Source organism: Bison bison, unplaced genomic scaffold (genome assembly GCF_000754665.1).
Source record: "Bison bison bison isolate TAMUID 2011002044 unplaced genomic scaffold, Bison_UMD1.0 scf7180017858770, whole genome shotgun sequence".
NCBI classification, from domain to species: Eukaryota; Metazoa; Chordata; class Mammalia; order Artiodactyla; family Bovidae; genus Bison; species Bison bison.
The window spans coordinates 1,126,233-1,149,365 of NW_011489342.1; the positions used below are offsets into that span (position 1 = coordinate 1,126,233).

The 23,133-nt window shown below is 40.8% G+C and overlaps 1 protein-coding gene across 1 annotated transcript; it reads right to left on the bottom strand.

The window, feature by feature from the left end:
- Window positions 1–945: 945 nt before the first annotated feature.
- PPP1R17 (protein phosphatase 1, regulatory subunit 17) lies at window positions 946–13,564 on the bottom strand. The gene is made up of 4 exons (XM_010829104.1): window positions 13,483–13,564; window positions 9,671–9,823; window positions 8,218–8,370; window positions 946–1,025 (listed from the first exon to the last, which is right to left on the bottom strand). Exons 1-4 carry the CDS (start codon window positions 13,562–13,564, stop codon window positions 946–948), a joined length of 468 nt encoding a protein of 155 aa, XP_010827406.1.
- Window positions 13,565–23,133: the final 9,569 nt, after the last annotated feature.

A 23,133-nucleotide genomic window follows, 5' to 3' on the forward strand; every position in this document is an offset into this window, starting at 1 on the left:
ACCGCATCCACAGACTGCAGGCTGCCACCAGGGTTATGCATAGACTCCTGCTTACTAGCCAGCACTACACCTTCCCCTCTCACCCATGAAAGCTCACTGGGGTCTAAACAAGTGAGACTGCCAGAAGTACAGGAATGGCCTCCCATTGATCTTATTTAACTTTTTAAAAAGTAAATTCATCGTGAATATTGGTCTTCTACCTATCGTTAGTAAAGGTTCATTTGTGACACAACACACAAAATTTCAGGTCAACATGGTTAAGTTTTTAAAAAATAACTAGGGTATATTGCTAAGCTCTCCAGATAGATGAACACTCTCTATGCGTGGTGTTTTCAGCCAAGGCATGGTTGCCTAGGTTGACTCTCCCAGCTCACATACTACTTACACCCTAAGGGGTATCAGTTACAAGGCTCTTAGTTAGGTATGTAAGCAGAGACACTTGGACTCTTGAGAGAGGATAAAAGAGATAAAAGACTATGTTCTCCAAAGCAATCAGTGGGTTAGAACCCAAACATTCTCTTCCCTAATTGGCACGAGGGAACCCCAACTTGAACTGGTGCTGAATGATGTGAAGTCAAGTCCATGCGGCAGCACAAACCAAAAAATATACAGTTCCCCTGTTATCCATGTTCTTTGCTCCATGAACTGATGCAGGGGCTGAGCATTAAAGCTTTCCCTATTATCTACCGAGTTTAAGATGGTCTGCTTTCTTTCCACTTTTCATCAGAAAAATGAAAATTCAAGCAGTGGGATTGAAACTAGATCTAAGAAAGAAGAGACAAAGAGGTGACTAGCGATCTGATATAGTGTGCCTCCTGGGGAAAAGGTGCCTGGATGTTAAAGGTGGACTATGACAAAATGAGAGCAGACACAAGCCTATTTTTTGCTAGATTGCCATAGGAAACCAATCTAACCTATTTACAAGTGGTCTCAGGGGAAATATCTTTAAATAGCTATCTTGTCACCATCTTTTTCATCATCTTCCATGATCACTTTGGGTCTCTCGTCCCTGAGCAGTGTCACACCTGAAAAACAAAGAACATCTGCAATTAAGTGCCTCTAATTAAAATAGTAGATGACTTTACAGCACAGACAGTCCACAGGAGCATGGCAACCCCGAAAAGTTTTAGTGGCTGCAAAGCTAGCTGCTAAAGATGCCAACAGAGAGAGAGAGAGAGAGCGCTGAGTGGCCTTATTTGGCTTTCCCAGAGGAGCTGTGGCTCAATGAGAATACTGCTCTGGTTAGAAGAGATGCTCAGCCTGGGAGCCACAGGCAACCTTCACCCCCTTCTCTACATTCTGCAATTATGCTTGCAGCAGTAAGGATGGAAAACGTACAAATTTGGGAGTCTAACCGCTTTGGATTTCTCATTCTACCACTCACTTAATCTGTACTGGGCCAGGTTACACTTTCAGACTGAAATTTTCTTGTATATAAAATGAGGGCATTAATACTTATATTAAGGGTTATGGTGACAATTAGATAAGAAGTATGAAATAATGCTTAGCCCAGTGCTGTACCTGTGAGCAACTTAGTGTTTCCTTTGCTTGCACAATTTGCTAGTTTATTTTCCCTTAGAAAAGAACTGGTAAACCTCACGAAGTCAAACTACACATATTTTACTAACATCTGGGGAAAATACTGAACTGAGACTCTGAACATGCCATTTCCGAATGTCAGTGCTAGTAGATTGATAAAGTTCATGTGGTTTAGAGCAAAATGAGAAAATAAGAAAAATGCAGTGAATTTTTTCATACAGCTCTATGGCTCTAGTTTAAAAAATTGTCCTTATTTTAAAACAATTCTTTCTCTTCTTTAAGGGATCAAAATATTCTTTCTTTTATGAAGTTTTAGGGATATTCGATGGCTGTATTTTCAGCATCCTCACTAGGCAAAGCTCAAAGTTGTGATCCCTCTTTTAGACTCCACAATATCTTGCTTTAAAAGTTTACTGATCTGTGGAATTTAGAAGCCTGAGAACCATTTTCTGGACTGGTCAACCCAGAAAAGGCCATTCAAGGTCTGGGTGGTTCTGCTCATCCTGTGAGTTATGAAATGGGATCATTTTAATAAAAGGAAAGGGAGCTGTGATCCAAGACCAGTCCTCCATGCTTTCTATCATCTCACTCCATCTATCAGCTTTGTTTTCCCACCACTGCCTTGCACAATCTCCCACCCCTTTCCATAATTAGAGACCTTTCCGTTCATGAAGCATTTCATAAAGATCTAAACTTAAGGGAGGAAAGCTGTGCACCACAAGAGGCCTTTTTACAACACTGGACTCCATTCAACAGTGGCAAATTAATGAAAAATGTGCTTTGATCTTAATGACTATTCATTTGATTCAGTCGCTAGTTTATTTATATGGGTTCTTTACCAATTAGCTGATATTTATTGGAGGAGAAAAACAATTTCAGGAGTCTGGTTGAAACTAAGGCTTTTGTATAAATCACTTATGAAACACAGTGGGAGATATTTTCTCTTATATCAGCCACACAGAAGTTTGAATTTTTATTTGGAATGTATGCTCTCTTGGTAAGAGAACATAGAGTTAGCCATGCTGAGTTCCCAAGTATCCCATCTTTCTTGCCTTGATATTTCTTCACATTAATCCAATTTTTGGTAGATTCAAAGTGGACAGACAGTTCAGTCACTCAGTCATGTCTGACTCTTTGCGACCTCATGAACTGTAGCACTCCAGGCTTCCCTGTCCATCACCAACTCCCAGAGCATGCTCAAACTCATGTCCATTGAGTTGGTGATGCCATCCAACGATCTCATCCTCTGTCGTCCCCTTCTCCTGCCTTCAATCTTTCCCAGCATCAGGGTCTTTTCAAATGAGTCAGCTCTTTGCATCAGGTGGCCAAAGTATTGGAGTTTCAGCTTCAGCATCAGTCCTTCCAATGAACACCCACGACTGATTTCCTTTAGGATGGACTGGTTGGATCTCCTTGCAGTCCCAGGGATTCACAAGAGTCTTCTCCAACACCATAGTTCAAAAGCATCAATTCTTTGGTGCTCAGCTTTCTTTATGGTCCAACTCTTACATCCATACATGACTACTAGAAAAACCATAGCTTTGACTAGATGGAACTCTGTGGGCAAAGTAATGTCTCTGCTTTTTAGTATGTTGTCTAGGTTGGTCACAGCTTTCTTCCAAGGAGCAAGAGTCTTTTAATTTCATGGCTGCAGTCACCATCTGCAGTGATTTTGGAGCCCCCAAAATAAAAGTCTCTCACTATTTCCTTTGTTTCCTCATCTATTTCCCATGAAGTGATGAGACCAGAGGCCATGATTTTTGTTTTCTGTTGAGCTTTAAGTCAACTTTTGCATTCTCCTCTTTCACTTTCATCAAGAGGCTCTTTAGTTCTTCGCTTTCTGCCATAAAGGTGGTGTCATCTGCATACCTGAGGTTATTGATATTTCTCCCACCAATCCTGACTCTAGCTGTGCTTCATCCAGTCCAGCGTTTCTCATGATGTACTCTGCATATAAGTTAAATAAGCATAATGACAATATAAGCCTTGACATACTCCTTTCCCTATTTGGAACCAGTCTGTTGTTCCATGTCCAGTTCTAACTATTGCTTCTTGACTTGCATGCAAATTTCTCAGGAAGCAGGTCAGGTGGTCTGGTATTCCCATCTCTTTAAGAATTTTTCACAGATTGTTGTGATCCACACAGTCAAAGGGTTTGGCATAGCCAATAAAGCAGAAATAGATGTTTTTCTGGAACTCTCTTGATTTTTTGATGATCCACTGGATGTTGGCATTTTGACCTCTGGTTCCTCTACATGTTCTAAATTCAACTTTCTGGTTATTTTTAGTATCCTTGACACCAAGTTATACAAGCATCTGGGCAGGGGGAAAAAGTACTGAGATTTCAGGGAAAGGAAGAGGTCAGCCCTTCCCAAAGTAGGCTAGGCTTTCCACAGGGACACAGGAGATGATTTCAAATGGAAAGTGAACTAACATTTATATTAGTGTAGTCAAGCATTCACTTTAATGTCTTAGAATGAAAAAAAAATGTGGTAACTTGTCACAGTCTTGATTTCATGGATCTTGTTGCTTAGGATGAGGCTTAAATCAGTAGCATTTATATGTCATCTCTATGTTCTTACTCTTGATGCTTCATTTTATTACCTTTGATTATTTAAAGATGAATGACTTTTGATAAACACTAGTCTGGTTTAACTGGCTTAACTTGATCATGATCCTCACATTTTCCTGTAGAAGCTAAGGTGTGTTATCAATGCAATGTGCCTTAGAGCTGGAAAACTTTGCTTTCAGTGGCCATTCATTCAGTTTGGAGCAGGTAACTCAACCTGTGTGAATTTCAGTTTATTCATCTGTAAAACTGGAGGAAACATACTTTGTACCTACCACAGGAGGTGATCCCATCAGTAAAGATCTAGTCAAACATTCTTTTTGGCTTCAACCACACCTTACCATGAAGACTTCCTTGGTGGATCAGATGGTAAAGAATCTGCCTGCAGTGCATGAAACCTGGGCTCGTTCCCTGGGTCGGGAATATCCCCCAGAGTAGGAAATGGCAACCCACTCCAGTATCCTTGCCTGGAGAATTCCATGGACAGAGGAGGCTTGTGGGCCACAGTCCATGGGGTCACAAAGAGTCAGACATGACTGAGTGACTAATACTTTCACTTTCACACCTTACATGAACCTCTGTTAAAATATTTTTCACATTGTAGGAATTACTGGACAAGACATCTGTATGCCCACCAAATTATGAGAGTCTCAGAGGATATTCTAATATCCAGCACAAGACTTGGAATATAGTAGGGATTTAGAAAATGTTAACTCTTTCCCTTCCACTCTTTCTGTAGGCAAGTTTAGGGAACTTGGCTACTTCTCAGAACGTGATGTGCTTTTAAGGCTGAATCTGTCAGTCCAAGACCTCTAAAGTGTCAGTTAGCTCTGCAGCAACCTGTCTTCAGTTATGATCCCAGCCAGAGCACCATCCAAAGGTGGTCACCTGCATCACAGATGTGTGTGGATCTAAGGCAGTCAGACCTAATATACCACTGTTCCTGGTCAACCACACCAGAGAGAGTGCTCTATTCTCGGCAGGACAGAAGAGACATCAGTTTCAAAGGACACGCCTGTCTCCTTTCTACAAGCACAATATTGAGCTTTGATCTCCAAGTGTTCACAGTTCATGGGTCAATTACCTAGGAGGCTTCTCTTTAAGACTTTCAGCCAAATTATTCATTACTTTCTAGGGTTCCTTTTGCCACAGATCTCAACTAAAGATTCTTAAGTGGATCTTGGCTACTCAGATCTAACCAATCCCAACCCAATGCTCCCTGCCCCTCAGCTCTTTGGCCCTGGCAACCTCGGGTCACACTGAGAGCAAAGCTTGGGCTGGAGAGGAAGCCCAAGATGGCTCCTTACTGCTCAGAGGAGTTGTCTGGTGGTTGGAATCTGTCACAAAAGCTCGTTAACCTCCAGGAATGAAGGTAGTTAGCTGGAAATTTAAAGGAGAGAGTGAATCCTTGTCCAGCCTTCCCTTGCCAAGGGCTAATGAGAGGAGATGTCTCTGGAGAGCATTTTTCTGCAAATTCCTCTCAACATCCTTATTAAAACCAATGTGAGTCTCTCTAAACATCTGCTGAAGGCTCTATCCTTATCAGCTTAACTAACATTTTGATTACTGCCAAATCTTTAGATACTAAAAGGCTCTTCAAAAATAAAGTACTTTAGCTAATATGCTAATAAAAGCTGGAATCATAGAACATGATAATTGCAAATACTTGCAAGACAGAGATTTGCTGATTCAAGGAATTCAATAATGTGTATAGTCTATGAATATACAGCAACCCCTCCCCCAACACTCTTGTGTACTCTGCACAGTTTGATAAACATTTTTTATTTGTCCAGGAAGCTTGTTCTCTTAGAATATTGATTTTGGGATGTAGGGAGCCTCCACTGCTGGAGAAATAGAGCTCAATATTTTAGGAAGTTCCTTGAATCAGCAGCTTTTCCATGGAGAGGTAAAACACTGTGGCTAGAAAAATTCTCACCTTTAGAGATGGTTTAACATCTGAAAGAATATAACGTTGAAAAGAGGACGGAGGCAAACTATTGTTTACTGAAGACTTTCAATAAGCCAGGAAGTGTGCTAGGTGCTTTATACACTTTATTTAAGTTTTTTAACAATGTTGGGAGATGCGTTTTATGGTTTTTCTTTGAGAGATGGATAAAATAAAGGAGGCTCTTCTAGTTTATGTTAGTTGCCCAAAGTCATTAAGCTAGAATGAAGCAGAACCAGAGATCAAGCCTACACCTTTCTGACTCCAAAACCCATGTTCAATGCTGTGTACTAAAGTAATTCTCTGCCCATAAACAGTTTTGTTCCTCTTCCAAGTCTTCCCCTAGAAGGACTTCAATAAAATAAAGGACTTCAATAAAACTTCAATAAAATTTAACTTCAATAAAGAATGAGCAGAAAACAGTCTCCTAATGGAGAACTTTAAATGCTGAATCATGATTGCCAAATAGAATACCAAATCAACAGATACTTACGGAGTGGGGGCTACATAGGAGGGACTGGACCAGTTATCAAGGTCAATACCAGCAACATAAGGCAATCCCAGGCCATTTCTAATGACTTCATCAAAAAGTCTTAGATGTAAGTCAGTTAAATAACAGCTACAGTAACAGCAACAAGAAAGATAAGGACAATACTAAAAGAGAAGGCAAAGTCTTGGTATTTGCACATCCAGCTTGAATTAAAAAAAAAAAAGGTTTAGAATTAAAAAGATTCATTCTGGACTTGGAGGTGTCTGTTGGTAGAGACCTAGAGCTGGCTGTCGTAAAAGGTGACTAGATGTGGACAAAGGCAGAGCGTGGAGAAAACATGCGATGGATTTGAGGATCAAGGGGCAGGTAGGGATGCATGAAAACTATGAGAAGCATGGCTAAGGCAGATTCACAGCCTATGGATGGGTCCTTGGTCCATTTCTCCAGACAAGTGCCTCCTCATGCTTCATGACTCTTTGCCTGGCTTTTCTCAGAAATCAGTCTTCTTCCCTGATTGCCTTTTTATGATGTCTTCTGAGCCATCTTTCAATTTTGTTATTAGATGAAATCATGGGAAAACACAGTCTTATAATAATGACTAAATCTCATCGTCTCCCAAAAGTGTCCCTTCTGGATTGCTGTAATGCTATAGGTCCAAACCATAGCATGATATGATGAAAAACTGCTCACAGATGAGACAAACCTGGATTGGAGCCCCAGCTCTGTCACATAACAGTGTTTGATCATGAGCATACTTTGATCCATTCATCAGTCCTTCTAATCATCCCATCATCAATTAGCCAATCAGCTATCTATCCATCAATTTCATCAACAAAAGATTTTAGAGTAGCTAAGTTACTTAAATCCTCTCTCAATTTCTATATCTGTAAAGTGAGATGATATCTATTTCATTGTGTTATTCAGTTGATTTTTTGAAAATCCATGAGACATGCCAAATCCAGTACCTAACATTTAGTAGGCTTTCAATAAACATTAGTGCATTTTCTCCTCTGCCATTCTCCCACCCCAGACTATCTGTATAAAACAAACACACACACTCCCATCTTATACTGTGACCATGACTTACTCGTCTCATTCCCCAATTTCCCAACTTGTACCTAAAATTCTCAGGGACAAAACTATATCTCACACACTGGCTGCCCTATAGTGTGGGACTGTGCCCATAGTTCAGAAAGATTTTTTGGTTTGATTTGACTCACATAGACAGAGCTATCATTATTTTTGCAGCTCTCTCTCTCCCCCTCCCTCTCCCTCTCTCTCTCTTCTTTTGAGGATTTGGTCAATATATCCAGGTGTTTTGGGAGAATCAACCATCAGTCATAGGATGCAAGATCCCTGGGTGACTGGGGAGGAGGGTATTTAAATTCTTTTCAAGGACCCACTGACATTTCTATTTTATTGACTCAGTGGATCTAACCAGTTCTGCTGAAGCATGAGTTATGCTCTGATCCTCACCCAGCTCCAAGCCAGCCCCAGGGAAACTGCCAAGGAAGGCAAACCTGAGAGGCAGCAGTAAATACTCCTCCCGTGAATGTTCCTGCGAGACACAGACTGCCGGGCCAGGACAGAGGCTGAGCCTGTGGCACTCCAGATGGTAAGGCTCTTGACCTGTTCCCATCACCCCTTGCAAATGCCCTGCACCAGCTCTTTTACCTGCTGCAAAGGGGGACACATGCAGGGCAGGTGTGTCTTTTCTCCTGGGCTTTTTCTGTTCCAGGTCAGTGTTATGAAGAACTGGACTCATTTTGCCCTTTGGTTGTATGTCTTGGACATCGTATCTTGTAATTAAATGTTCTGAAAGGACGTCTGCATAGTTAGAACAGAGGGAGAAACAGGGTGAAACACATATGTCTCATAACACAAGGACAGTGTGTCCATATTTGCACATGCATCTGGTGATGTGCAAACATCTAATAATCAACTTTTCAAATATCTTAATAAAAGCAGGTTCTTTATCATAAGAATTCATATCTATGGAGGCTACACTAGATAACATGCTTTATACAAAGGGTTTTTACATGACTGATTTCATTTTAGCCTCACAAAACCATGAGGTTTTTTAATACTACCACTGTTACTTTGCTGAAGGAAGTGAGGCAAAGATGTGCTGGAGGAATTGAGCTGAGTTTTGTCTGCTGCTGAAGCCTACCCTTGCTAGAGTGATGGGGCATTTGCTGTTCCATAAGCTATGTGCTACTATGTAGCTTAACTAGTTCTCACTGACTTAACTAGTTCTCTGCTTCTACCACCTGCTTCCTCTCCCCTCTTCTACACATGAACGTTCTCTCCATTATGCACAAACTCTCTAAAAACAGCCTCCTCTAGAAAACCAGTCTACAGTTCATAGCCCAAACTGAGCTCCCAGGGTCCTTATCTGAGGCTCTCCTTTATGATGCTATCTCTTACTGCATATTTCAGCTGCTTATGTGTTTCTCTTATCTCCGTTTTATAAAATGGAAAGTTTCTTTCCAGAAAGGAAAAGTTCTATTTCGTTTGTCTCCCTAAGAGTAGGTTGTGAATAGAGAGGACATTAAATAAATGGCCTGAAAGGAAGGGGTAGAGGAAATAAGACAAAACTTTTGGAAACAAGAGAGTGTCACAAGTCACATGCATGGTTGTTACAGAGACTCATTAACTGTTCCCAAGACTGTTTTGCTCTGCTCCTGCCTCAGACCTGGGCTGCATTTCTCAGCCTCCCTTGCAATCAGGTGAGGAAGTGACTGAAGGAAGTGTGTGCGCCTGCCAACCCTCCATTCTGTCTGCCCTGGGTCTGCTGGATGCCCCTTATGGTGACTTTAGAAGCCAAATGCTGATGGTGTCCATTGTCTTGAGTTCCTGAATGACTGTTTGGAGCAAAGCCTGCCTCTCCACTTCCCCCAACTTCCATTGATGAGAGAAAAGTAAATTTGTATTCTGTTATCCACTCATATTTTAGAATTTACGTGTTATAGTGACCCTCCTTAGAGTAACTAAGATAAATACAGAGACTGTACCAATGATTGAAAAATATTGAACTATTTAAGGGGAAAAAAATGTAAGATCCATGTGGTCTAGAAGCCAGTAGCTCCCTTTTACAGACATGCAAACTGACCTCATTGTCCATTACCTGGTATGAAAGGCGGAACATGCAGGGCTGGTGTGTCTTTTCTCCTTGGTTTTTTCTGGTCTGACTCAACATTCAGGGTGACTTGTACATTTTTCCCCTTTATAGGCTTCTTTTTGAGATCACAATCCTTAATAAACTGGTCTGAAAGATCATCTGATTTTGACAAGATACAAAAAAAAAAAAAGAATATGACATGAGCAAAGGTTCAGTCACAGACTGGTTGGTTTACAGTTAAATCTGATGGGAGGGAGGAATCTTTTGATCTGAGAAAGAAAAGCATTTATTGATTGTGGTCTCTTCTATGGAGGACTTTGCATGCACAGATATATGCAATAAAAGGGAAAAGTAGAATTTTGTAAAACTCCAAATGAAGGGAACTCAAATGGGATGGATAATCAAGGCAAAGAGGAACTTTAAAATACACTTAAGCAAGCCACAGAGTGGGTTTAAGTTACATTTCAGATTGGGGAACAGATTCTCTGTGCCAGAATGTTCCTCCTGGATTTTCTTTACTCAAGCCTTACTCTCTTTGGAAGGCCCAAGGGCCCGTAGGGAGCCTTATTCTCTCTTTGGTCTTACAGCAAGGTTCTATCTATTCCTCACAGCTTTCATTTCTATGGCTGGTCAAGTCACACCAGTGATTAAGGCTTGCACTTCAGCACTGGTCTTTACACTGCCCCCTGGCTTTACAATCCTCCTATTTACTTATCCCAACCCAGGCCTTCTTATCTTCTTATTCATCACCTTACAGTCCCCACTCCCCTGCGTTACCTCACCAGAGCCTCTGAAGTCTGGATTCGGCATCAGGTCCATCAGATGTTGTTGTATACAATTAATTCCATCTGATACCCTGTTGCCCATTAAGGTATTTTCTCTGCTCTGTCTTACTCCTCTGTGCTTTGGTTTCTGTGGCTGTGCTTTGAGCTCCTCTGTCATTGTTTTAGCACTTCATTCCCTAATGATCTATCTCCTGAGCTGGATAGAGCATTCTTGGAGATTAAAGGTTAAACGTCCTTTCGATAATTTTATTCTTAGTTGTGTTTCCCACCAATAAATGCATGTTGAAACAATGATTAGGTGGAGTTAGACTGATATGAGTTAAAATTTTGACTCTGTTTCTTGTTAGTTCTGAGAACTTGGCAAGAATTTCTTTTTTTGGGGGGGGGGAGTCTTAATACTTAGGAACTTTAATATTCTCTCAACTTATAAGATGGGGATAATATTAAATCAATGTGTGCGCATGTGTGTGTGAGAGAGACGAAGACAGAGAGAATTAAATTTGTTGATGATGGTAAATCATTTGATACTTTTGATATATTTCAAATACTTAAAAAATGCTCACTCTGGCCATTGCTAACCCCCAATACTTTCCCAAAGGCTCAGAGGAAAGCCCAACCCTCTCACCCCACCCCATCTTTATCTTACCTCACTAATTCTAGTCCTGCATGTCCTTTCTCATTTTATAAATATCCACAGCATTTTTACTCATGTAACACCTTTAAAGGATAATCTAGTTATTATTTATGCATATGTTTTCCCTGCCCTCTTTGATGACAGGTGTCTTGTGTTTTATCTCCTTAATAACAATGAATAGATATTTGTTGAATGTACGCTTAAATGAATGAACTCAAATATATTTTGTATAAACAGCTCTTCTATTAGGATTCTAAGAAGCTGCAAAACAATGAAACTATCTGTTTTCTCTGGAAACTCCCTATCACCTGGATATTGCCTGGCTAGATCTATAATTATGAATGAAGTTGGGGAAATTTAGGGAGTAATTGGATCTTTTAAACCCCTCTTCCCTCCCTCCCTTCCTCTTATCTGTCTTTTCTTGCTTTATCTTTCTTTTTTTAATGAAAACATTCAGGTGAGCTTCTTTAAAACGTGGAGGATTAAATGTGCCAAACATTTTCACTTTAGTTTTATGGGTCTAGACATAGCCTGTGTTATTCATTCATTTATTTATTCAATGAATGTTGATTAAGCTCCTACTATATATGCCAGACATTGAGCTAGGACTAAAACTAGAAGTAAAACATACTTTGTTTCCAAGTTACTTATGGTCTATTGGACATTATATCTGGATTACTCTTTGTTTTAGAAAACCCAAGGTGGCTCAGCAGTAAAGAATCCGTGTGCAATGCAGATACCTCAGGCAACAAGGGTTTGATCCCTATGTTGGGAAGATTCCCTGGAGGAGGAAATGGCAACCCACTCCAGTATTCTTGCCTGGGAAATCCCATGGACAGAGGAGCCTGGAGGGCTGCAGTCCATCCATAGGGTCGCAAAGAGTCGGACACAACGGAGTGACTGAGCATACACAAATATGTGTGAGGAACGTATCACCAGACATATTTAGTAACCATACATCATTATGCCTGCATCATCAAAAGATCATAATACATAATCAAAAATGAAATAGCATCATTCTTCAGCCAATAGTAATAAATATTTCCTTCTACCTAGGAGATTTTAATAATTTCATCCAATCATTTCAATTTAATAAACACTTACTTAAATTGTACTATGTGTAAGGCATTGGCCTGTATGATTTTAAGTTTCTGTGCACACAGGAAAGGAGATGAAAGGGGGACTTTACTGAGTGCTACTTATCAACTTGGTGATTTCACCTCATTTTCATGTGTGGAATAGACCAATACCTTCTAGTATTGGTCAATGCCTCTGTCTTACTAGCTGTTAAATACTCTCACCATTCTAAATACGTTATCTCATTTAGTTCTTATATCATGCCCACAAGGAAAGGTATTTTTAGCCATAATTTGTAATGAGGAAACAGGTTTAGAAGGCCAGCTAAAAGGCTAAAGATTCCACTGTTGGTAGGTTATGGCAACAGGGTTAAAACCAGGTTCTAGGGACTATGTATTTCAATGCCTGGCTGAAAATGTAATTTTAAAACTGTACTACCACAGAGCACAGTTAATCTCCCCCCACATTATACATACTATAGACCTTTGCTGAATGAATGAAAGCTCAGAATGGGTACTGCCCAGCTGTGGGGTCTCTGGAGGTACAGGTTGGCTATGGACCAGTCACGGGTCACCATTCAACCCCAGGGTGCCACTCATGCACCATACAGAGAGCAAGACATTTCCTTCAATTTTAACTTTTACTTCAAATGCATTTCCCAGATTTTTGGAGAAATCCTGAGTACAACATATCTTGATAGTAAATGGGGAGAAGGGAGAGGTGGTGGGGGGCACGGAGTCATAACCAGGCGAGGCATAAACAAAGGCTATGAATATGCAAAAGGCCCATCCATCAAAAGTCTGAGTGTCTCATTTTTAGAAATGGGTAGAGGCAGAAACGTTTCTGGTATTTTCATTACAAAGGTTATGCAGAAAGTCAGTTCTGGAAAGGAAACAGATTGACAATAAAGCAGAAAAAGGCTATTTAAAATTCTGTCTTGATAGGCAAAGAGAGATATTTGAAATATTTTATTGGCACTGCACATGGGGTGTAAGTGTGTCGGAAATACTGGAAACAAGCTAGACTCTCCATTTATGGCCTCAAAAGTGCTCTGCCTGGGACTCTGACAGACCCGAAAAAGAGGACAATGCCTCTTCTCTCTTTTAAATTCTAATGAACTTCTCTCCAGTGCTTCAGCTAATATTTACATGACAGACCCCACAGACCCATGGGCTATTTGCCTGTCCATCTGGTGTTGGCTGTCACCAGAAATCTCAAACTATCGGGTTTCAGGGAACCTCCCTCTGACTTGCTTGCAAACTGAATGGCAGAGACGCCCCCTTTCTGATTTTCACCACAGACATTCACACTGTATCATTTACCTAAGTGGCTGCAGCGAGGGTCTAGCTTGTCCAGTCTGTCTTCTGAGAGCTCCAGAGGCTGCATTTGCTCAGTAGACATCATCAAAGGAGAGCAGGTGTGTGGATTTCTTCTCCAGCACCACAGAAGTATAGAAACAAGACCATTAGTATGTCTTCTGCTTATTCACTCACTTATTAAATAAGTATATTTACTGAACATTTACTGCTATGCTCTCAATTCAATCCTATTTTTAAGTCTGCTTTTTCTACTTAGCTACTAGAAGTTCTAAACTTAATATTTAAGCCAAAATAAATGAATCACACACACATACACACACATATGGATTTGTCAGTAATTGTCATGTATCAAATGTTCAATATTTGCCATCTTTCAGAAGTACTGTGTGAGTTTTAGAATGAACCCTTATAAAATCTGAATTAGAAATGAGTTATCTGGGAGTTACAGGAAATCTTAATTAAATCTTGCCTGAATTTTTTTTTTGGTTGAGTTCTGCAAAGTAGGATTATGCCTACTTCACAGGTAAGAAAACTGAGGATCAGAAAATTTAATTAATTTATTCAGTCACACATTTATTAAATAGCCATGCTTGGATATATCTCTCTTTCTGCAAACTTCCACTACTGACCCCAAGACACTTGAAATAGTGGTTCCTTTGAATCCACATTGAACACGGTTTCTGATTTTCTACCATTACATGCCTGTAACTATGAAGTACTGAGACTTCTTCCCTATTCATATTACAATTCTTGTAGGAAAATATCCAGGTCTCGAAATAGATCTTTATTATTTTCTCCCTAGAGATTTCTGACATTAGAGCAAATCTGTTTCCTCTTCCCCCTCCCCCCTGCCATTGCCCATCTTTCCTAAACCGCAAATCCATTGAACTTTTCAGAGCTATTAGTTGTAGCCATTGTCTACTAGGAGTAGAAATTCCGAATGGACATATGTCAGGTCTGAATGAGGAATGCATTAGATGAGATTTATAGGAAATCTTCATTAGAGTCTGCCTATCTTCTATTTCTTTTGGATAATTTATTACTCATGTTCTACCATAGCAATAATGGTTGGAGAGGAATACTATTTAAATGACCCAGTTTGTCCTCTTTTCTTGAGATTCTTGGATCACCGGTATGCAGAAGAATACACACACCAACTGTGTTAACATTTCAAGCTCATAGAATTAGTTCAACTCAGTTGTCTTCTGAGGAATAAGCCAATGTTCTCTGGGAAGGCTAGAGGGCTTCTCCCCCTACAAGCTGAGATCATTGCGGAGCAGATGGAGCCATTAACAGATTACTTGAGCCAGCTTTTAGTGTCATTCTGAGAAGACTGACTGCTCTGAGTGACTTCAGCAGAAATCAATTTGGGCCATTGTTTTTAGTGTTTGTATGGAGACTGCCAATTCCCTGGAACCATAAGGAAGTACACTGCCAACTTGGGAGGCCGGTTCCTACCTGCTTTCGTGAAGAAGAAAGCTATGGGACCATCATTTGGGATGAGGGGACTTAGGGCCGAGGTCTGGAGGCAAAATCATCAGATATGGACTGTGCACCTACTCAATCAATCTTTCATCTCTTTGGGCAGAAATTCATGGGCTCTTTCATAGACTCAGGGCTGAAGGTCACCCCATGCAGGATCTAGTTAAAATATTCATTTTCTAGAAAAATAAATGGAGACTCAAAGAGCTTAAAATGACTTACAATTAATTACATACTTAGAGTCAGAATCATCACTTGAACCCAGACCTCCTACCTTCTACTCTAGGTCCTCTCTGGCGGGAGTACCTGCTCTTCTCCAATCTATGGTAAGCTGGTCTTTTCACTTGGATCATATGGCTGCTCCTATGTGCTCAATAACTGGTTATTTAATTTGAATCTGAGCTTTCAAGCCAAATAGATCTAGGTTAAATCTCAGTCTTTTAACTAAAAGCTATACGACTTTGATGAAGTGACTTAATCATGATGATGTCATGAGGATAGATGAAGCCCAAGTGCAATACAATCATTTCTGTCCTTTCTCCCTACAGGCTGCAGCTTCGGTGGTAGAATTTGCCAAAGTCAGCATCCTACTGGGACACCCACAGACTGGTACCTGGGGATGTATGTTCCTCTCTGTCTCCCATTCTTAGCCTCAGTTTTCTTATCTGTAGAATAGACTTAATAGTAATGATCCTGTAGAGTTACTGTGGCAATTAAACAGTAGCTCTGTGCTGTAGGCATTGAATTGATGGCAGTCACTGTAACATAACATTGTCTATACCTTCCTAGATATCTAGCTAAGGAAGACCAGCTGAGGAACTGAAAAAATTCGAAAAATCATTGACTCATTTTCATCTGGATGTTGAACCATGGGATGGCCAGCCCTCATCTGAGAAAACTGGCTCTCACAGTACAGGACTTGAGAAAGAGGAGGCTGCCCTAGGCGGGTGAACTGTGTGAGGTTCAGAAGTCCCTGGACAAGGCAAGGCTCCCTGGTGATTAGTCATAAAACTGACACATGATTGCTCCTCAAGACAGCACCTAGTATCTATGGGGGAAAACATCACTATTTTAAATCAGTGTGAGTGAAAGAATGATGGTAAGCCTCTGTTTGCAGGGGTCTGAGAGATGATTTTTCACACTTGGGATTTTACATCACAAAACTACCCCGTGCTGGGCAGGGATGTGTTTTGCCCATGGAATTAGAAGCTACTTTTATTATGGATGATGTCACTACAATCTTCTTGGCAGAAAACCTTCACACAAAGAAAGGAACAAATGCACAGAAGAGAGAGACATTTGGAGTTAAGCATCGCCTGACAGGATTGTCATTTTATGTGCCTGTTTAGCACATAATAGAAGATGTTCTCCATATCTTTATTCCCTCTTCTTTTCTACCCTCAGTGAGAAGGGGTGCTCCAGATAATTGAGCTGCTGTAAATCAGGAGCTGGCCTCATTCTCAAACTAAGAAATGGAACATTTCTACTTCCTATTCCTAACTGTGCCCATGCATTCCTCTCTTGAATTCAGTCCCCACACCAAGCACGACAAATGGATGTTGCCTTTGTCATGCTGTCCAGGGAAGTTTTCAGCAGCTCCCTCAGCAGCTCCCGGTTACTTGGGAACTTTCTGAAGCATCAGCTCTTTCTTTCATACCTAAGCACCTGGTGGGCTAGGGACTGAAGAGATGCCTTAAGGGCATTTTATAAACTGTTTTCTAGTCAAAGATTTGCAATTCTTTAGCATTCTTTTCCACTTTTTGGTTCAGTGTGGTCTCTGAATTTTAATACTCACACAGTGACAACTCTAACTGCCACTGTGATTGTCAATATCGGCCCTCCCACCTTCTTCTGAAAAGCCTGGGGCTACCTGTGTGGTGGAAATCAGGAAACTATGATTATGTAGCCTGTCCAGAGGGGTCACAGGAAGTGCCACAATCACAGGCACTACTTCTGCAGCAAAAATGCAAGCATTCACGCTAAACCATAAAATCATTTATCTTTTATGTCAGATTTTGCTACAGAATGAATTTATGTTGACTTTAACAACAAAAAAATTTTGGTTTTTGGATTTTCCCATTAGAGAAGAAAGCATGGGTCTGTCTGACTTTTTTCCTTGCTGTTTGAGAGAATGTGGTTGGATTGGTGACACATGTGCAAAAGACCAGGTGATGGTATTTCAGGGGTTTAAGGAGGTTTTCAGGACCCTGACCACTAAATTGCTGTAATTCCTCTTGCTAATTCTCACATTGCTCTTCTCAGAGACACACTTGTAAATACAAATGCAATTGAGAGGAGCTACATTAACTGATGTCAATACCTAGGGGTTATTAATGACAATGATGTCTTTCTCTTTTGAGAACAGAAACAGAAAGGTCTAGGGAACTGAGTTGCAGGGAAGGAAGTGCATGGTTGCAGGACAGGCTGCCAGAGCAGCCTGCGGAAGCCGAGGATGCCTGGAGGGACCCTAACTCCACAAGCTCAGGTGTGTGTGAACAGTCGCTCAGTTGTGTCTGACTCTTGTGACCTCATGGGCTGTAGTCTGCCAGATTCCTCTGTCCATGGGATTCTCCATGCAAGAATGCTGGAGTGGGTTGCCATTTCCTTTTCCAAGGGATCTTCCCTACCCAGGGATCAAACCCACATCTGCATCTCCTGCATTGGCAGGTGAATTCATTACTTCTGAGCCACCTGGGGAGCCCACTAGCTCAGAGCTGATTCCTATTTCAGGAGGACAGTCATGCTATTTCTGTGGCTAAACAGATCGGTTGAGTATGAGGTCAGAAAAGGCTCTGGGCATTTTGACCTTAACAATGAGTGGATTCTCAGGTGGGTGTTAGAATATGTGGTTTAATTCATAGACAGAAAATCCCTCACTGACTATAAGCATTCGGTGCTGTCAGGTAATATGAGGTAGAAACAAATGCTTGATCTCACTCTCTAGCTGGGTGAACTTGGGAAAGTTATAAGTCCTCTTGGAAACTTAGTTTCCACATCTGTGAAACGGGCAGGGTAGTGGCTCTTCTCCAGGGCTATTGAAAGTAATAATACAATGTATGTCAAGCTCCCAGTATATGCTACCATTTCAAGAATGTGAGTTGTTTTCTTTGCCCTTTTAGTCTGCTTCTTGTAATTACAACATGTACATCGAACCACTGGAATAATTTCCTTGTCCCATTTCTGGCCTTTTCTGAAGCTATGATGAGATAAGAACAATTCAAAGTAGAACATACTGTACACCACAGGAAACTCTACTTAATGCACTGTGGCGACCTTAATGGGAAGGAAGTCCAAAAAGGGAGGGGATATATGTATATGTATTGCTGACTCATTTCTCTATACAATAGAAACTAACATGACATTGTAAACCAACAATACTCCAATACAAATTAATTAATTAAAAAAATACACTTTTATTTTTCAAAGCAAAACAAAAAAAAAGAGAGAGAGAGAGACAAAGATAAAAACGAACTGCAACACACCCTTTTCCAGGCCTTGGGAACATGCTAACACTGATTCTGAGGAGCAAGGTGACACTTAGCTAAGTCATGTGATATTCTAAAGAATTTCCCTATATTAGTCAGGCTTGGATTTACTTGACGGAATGAAAAGTTAGAAGGTTATGTCCACAGCCCAATGTGATATCTGATTAACGTACCCTCTGGTTATATAAAAATTCATATCTTTTGTCAAACCTATTTTTAACCTGAGGGCTGAATTCAGGTCAAAAATACCACATTTTAAAATCAAATTTGTTCTTTTAGAAGACCTAAATTTGCAGTATTCCTCGAGGAATGACTGTTACTCAAAGTAGGGCATAGAAAGGTTTTTTGATTAGGACACTCTCAGCTTTGGAAGATAAGCCCCTCCACACTGTTGTGTGAATACACAGATATACTTGTGTTCATTGTGAAACTTCGCAATTTAATTTGTGAGGGCTCTAGTTTTTACAGAACTCAGGACTCCACTTCTCTTGGAAAAATGATTTGAAAGTGGTAACTTTCCCAGGTCCCCATCTAGCCCCGGCTTAGTTTTGCTCCAGAAAGTACCCTTATCCCTCACACCCCCTGTACCACCAGCTGCAGCCTTCTTTGTCTTAGCACCCACAAAACAGTAACTTACGGGAAACTTGCTTTTCTCTCCGTAAATGTTCTCAGAGTAAAGACCTGAAGCACTTACCAGGCAGTCCAGGTGCTGAGATGAGAAGGCAAGGGATGGGAAGGAAGCGCTTCCTCTCTGAAGCTGGGCCGGCTCCTCAGTGGCAGTGGCTGCTGCTGCCCGTCTCCAGCTCCTCTTATCAAGGGACCAGCTGCTGCTGTTGCCATGGGGATGCTCTGTTTCTCAGGCGCCAGGGTAAGGGGGATGGAGAGGGAAAGAGGACTCATCTCACAGCCACTGCTCCCAATTGTAATAATTGTCCATTACAAAAACAATGCACAGAATAGTGCTTTGAGTACCTGGTGTGCAAGAAGTCCAGACAAACCAGCTAGGTCCTTTAATCCCAATAACAACCCTGCATGTGCATGCTCAGTCATGTCCAACTCTTTGTGACCTCATGGACTGTAGCCTGCAAGGTTCCTTTGTCTATGGGATTATCCAGGCAAGAATACTAGAGTGGGTTGCCATTTCCTCCTTCAGGGGATCTTCCTGACCCAGGGATTGAACCCATGTCTTTTGCATTGGCAGGCAGGTTCTTTACCCCTGAGGCAACAACAACAATAACAACCCTATGCATAAGAATGTTTTGACCTGACTTTACAAATATGGACGTTTAGGCACAGAGAGTTTAAGTGACTTGCCCCCAAATCCATGCACCCTGGAATCCATTTGAATTTAAATTCAGAGTACTCTCACTATCTACTGTTGCATCTTAAGAAGAATAGTAGCAGTTGCTTTGCATAAGGCTTCCCACTGCCAGACACTCCAGGCATATCAACTCTAACTCTCATAACAACCTTGCAAGATAAGTTGCTGCTGTCATGCTCAGTTGCTGTCATCATGCCCATCCTACTGATGCAAAACCCAGGGCCCATGTTCTCACTGCTAGTACAGGGTGAGGCTAGGGTTTGAACTAGGCATTGACTGCTAGAGTCCATGCTCTAAACCAGTTTGCAGTCCTGTTCACCAATGAGAGTGTTTTAGAAAGAAACAGAACATAACAAAGAATGCAGCCCTCACTGTACAGGTGGGGTGTGGAGGGCAGGGCAAATCTGCTCCTTCGAAGGAATTAAACCATATGTTCTAGTGTTAGGAATCCACACTCACTCCAGGGAAGGCTTAGGGTCAAAGGGCATTTAAGCCAGTGTGTGTTGGGGGGTGACGCACTGTCAGATGGAAAGGAAGAGTCCATGTTTTCCATTAGCTCACTCTAGGAAGGTCCTGTGCTGGTCGGAGGAACAGAAGGATCAGGGGTTTAGTCTGGGAGGTCACATAGGGGTCAGCACAGTCTGGAAGGGCTTGAGATCCCTGAGGGCACTCAGGAGGCTATCCACCAACGTGGCCCAAAAAATGGGTTCTCACAGAAGAGGTCTGGTTGCTTTCCATGCACGTTGTTTTCTTTCCTTCCTGAGGATGCATGTGGCACGGGGTCCTGAGAAGCCCCTTGTTGGCTTCATCTACCTGTTAGCTACCAGTATTGAGCTAGTCAATGTCTCTGATATTTGCCAGCATCCCAGTCACAGAGCGAGAACCATAGTAAATTCATTCTGAGGTTGGCTCCTAGAGTGAGAATTTCTTCACATGCATGGTAATGAATCAGTAGACAGTAGGCTTCCCTGTTTGATCCAGCTTGTCTTGGCCCTTACTGGAAGCTAGGAGAGAGAAGAAGGCTGCCGAAGAGTAATGCTCCTGACTAGGAAAGGAGATCCCCTGGATGCTGGGGAAAGTCTCTAAAAGCAGTTCTTGGTTCTGAACTGCCTGCTTTATCCTCTTACCAACAGCCTTGTTGGCCAGTGGGTTAGCAGTATCTTCATCTGCAAACCTAAGTGGAAAAATTATACTTTCTTCCTATCTTTTCAATTCTTTTTTAAAACTAAACTCTTTTTTGGAGTTAATTGTAAGTTCACATGCAGTCATAAGAAATAATACAGAAATATCTGTGACCTTTTATCAATTTCCTTCAGTGTTACTATCTTGCAAAACTATAGTACAATGCCTCAACCGGTGTACTATTATGGGTACAGCTGAGATACAGAACAATTTCATCATCCCAAGGCTGCTTCATGTTAGCCATCCCTCCCCTTCTCTTCCTCACTCTTCCTGCCCTTAACCTACTCCTTATCCCTGGCAACCATTAGCCTACTTTCTATTATTTTGTCATTTCAAAAATGTTTTGCAGCTAGAACCATACTGTATGCAAATTTTTGAGTTTTTTATTTATTTATTTTTAACTTAGCATTGTTCCTAGGGATTCATCTAAGTTATTTCATGCATCAGTTATTTATTCCTTTTTATCATTGAGTAGTATTCCATATTCACCTGTTATAGAATATCAGGATTCTACCTGGTGTTTGTGTGTGTGTGTTAGTTGCTTAGTTGTGTCTGACTCTTGGTAACCCCATGGACTGTAGCTCACCAGGCTCCTCTGTCCCAGGAATTCTCCAGGCAAGAATACTGGAGTGGGTTGCCATTCCCTTCTCCAGGGGAATGCTGGACTATTAAAAATAAATCTATTATGAACATAGATGTACAGGCTTTGGTAAGTGTTCATTTATCTGAAACAAAGCCCAAGAGTACAATTCCTAGCTCATATGGCAATTGCATGTTTCATTTTATGAGAAATGGACAAACTGTTTTCCAGAGTGGCTGCAGCATTTCATGTTTCCACCAGTCATTTATGAATGATCCAGTACCTCTACATGCTTGTCAGCATTTGGTGTTTGATTTTTTTAAAAGTAATTCTTATAGGTGTGTAACATTATCTCATCATCATTTTATTTGCATTCCCCTAATGAGTAATGCTGTTGATCCTCTTTTCATATGCTTGTTTGCTATCTTAATGTTTCTTTGGTGAAATTTGTCTTCATGTCCTTCACCCAATTTCTAATTAGGTTGTTTGATTTTTTTTTTTTAACTGTTGAGCTTTGAAAATTCTTTATACGTTTTAAATACTAATCCTTCTGTATCAGAAATATATTTTTGCAAATGTTTTCTCCATCTATAGCTTGTCTTCTCAATTTTTAGCAGAGTCTATTGTAGAGCAAAAGTTTTAATTTTTACCATCGTATATATCATTAGATTAGCTATAAAGCATAAGTTGAGATGATTTCTGGGGGTCTTCAGTGAAGCTGAACAATGTTAGGAATTTTAAAACAGTCTTTTGTCCCTTAATTTCCCAAGTTCAAAGGGAATATTTTCAAAGAGAGAAGAGAGTATGAATTCTTTATTTCCCTTTGGATAGACATCTATTTCTCCCAAGTTCAGGTTGTTGGTGGTGATGATTTTTTTTCCCAGGGCTTTCTATGCATACTTTAAATGATTATGCCCAACCCCCCCTTAAGGCAGATGTAAACAGCAACTGAGATGGCAGATGGTAATGTAAATCTAGACCTCGGAGAGTTTGAAATAACAGCCGCATATGTGCAGTGTTGAAGTCATGGACCCTTGGCCTACAGTGTTCCCAGTTTAAGTGCAAGGAGCCATTGTATCTGTGACATGATTTGTGGATCCAGGAGCCCTCTGATGTGCGGCTCAATTGGCTTCTGGCTTCATTTCTGATGAATGCTTAATGGTAAATAGCTTTAAATGAATGTATTTTTATTTTAATCACAAATGTTCAATCTTTATGAATAAGAGTGGTCACAGTGATGGACATTTTCAGACAGTTTATTTCAGTCAATAGCCAATAAAATGCGCACTTGAAATATTTGCCTTCCAAAAGCAATCTAAGGCAGCTCCGTGTTGATGGGTGTTGGGGCTCCAGCTTTTCAATTAAGAGAAAGAGAGGGAAAGAGAGAGAGCACTGAACATTTGTAGGCTGGTGTTTAATCCCAGAGATCTGGCTGGATCACTTTGGTTATCTCTTTAATCCTCAGAGAGGAGAATTACGGTTTTAGATCAATATCTTCTGGTAAATAGTGTCTGTGGGAAGCTTTGAATACAACTTTAACTCTTTATAATGGAGGATGATTTGAGATAATGTATAAGAAAATGCTGATATCATTTATTCTCATC

Bases quoted from the DNA above. Each gene is read 5' to 3' on its own strand.
- PPP1R17 (XM_010829104.1), bottom strand. From the start codon at position 13,564: ATGATGTCTACTGAGCAAATGCAGCCTCTGGAGCTCTCAGAAGACAGA. The intron at 9,824-13,482 runs GTAAATGATACA...TGTCAAAATCAG, and splicing joins CCCTCGCTGCAGCCACTTAG to ATGATCTTTCAGACCAGTTT. The intron at 1,026-8,217 runs GTAAAAGAGCTG...TTTGTTTTTCAG, and splicing joins TGTGTCCCCCTTTGCAGCAG to GTGTGACACTGCTCAGGGAC.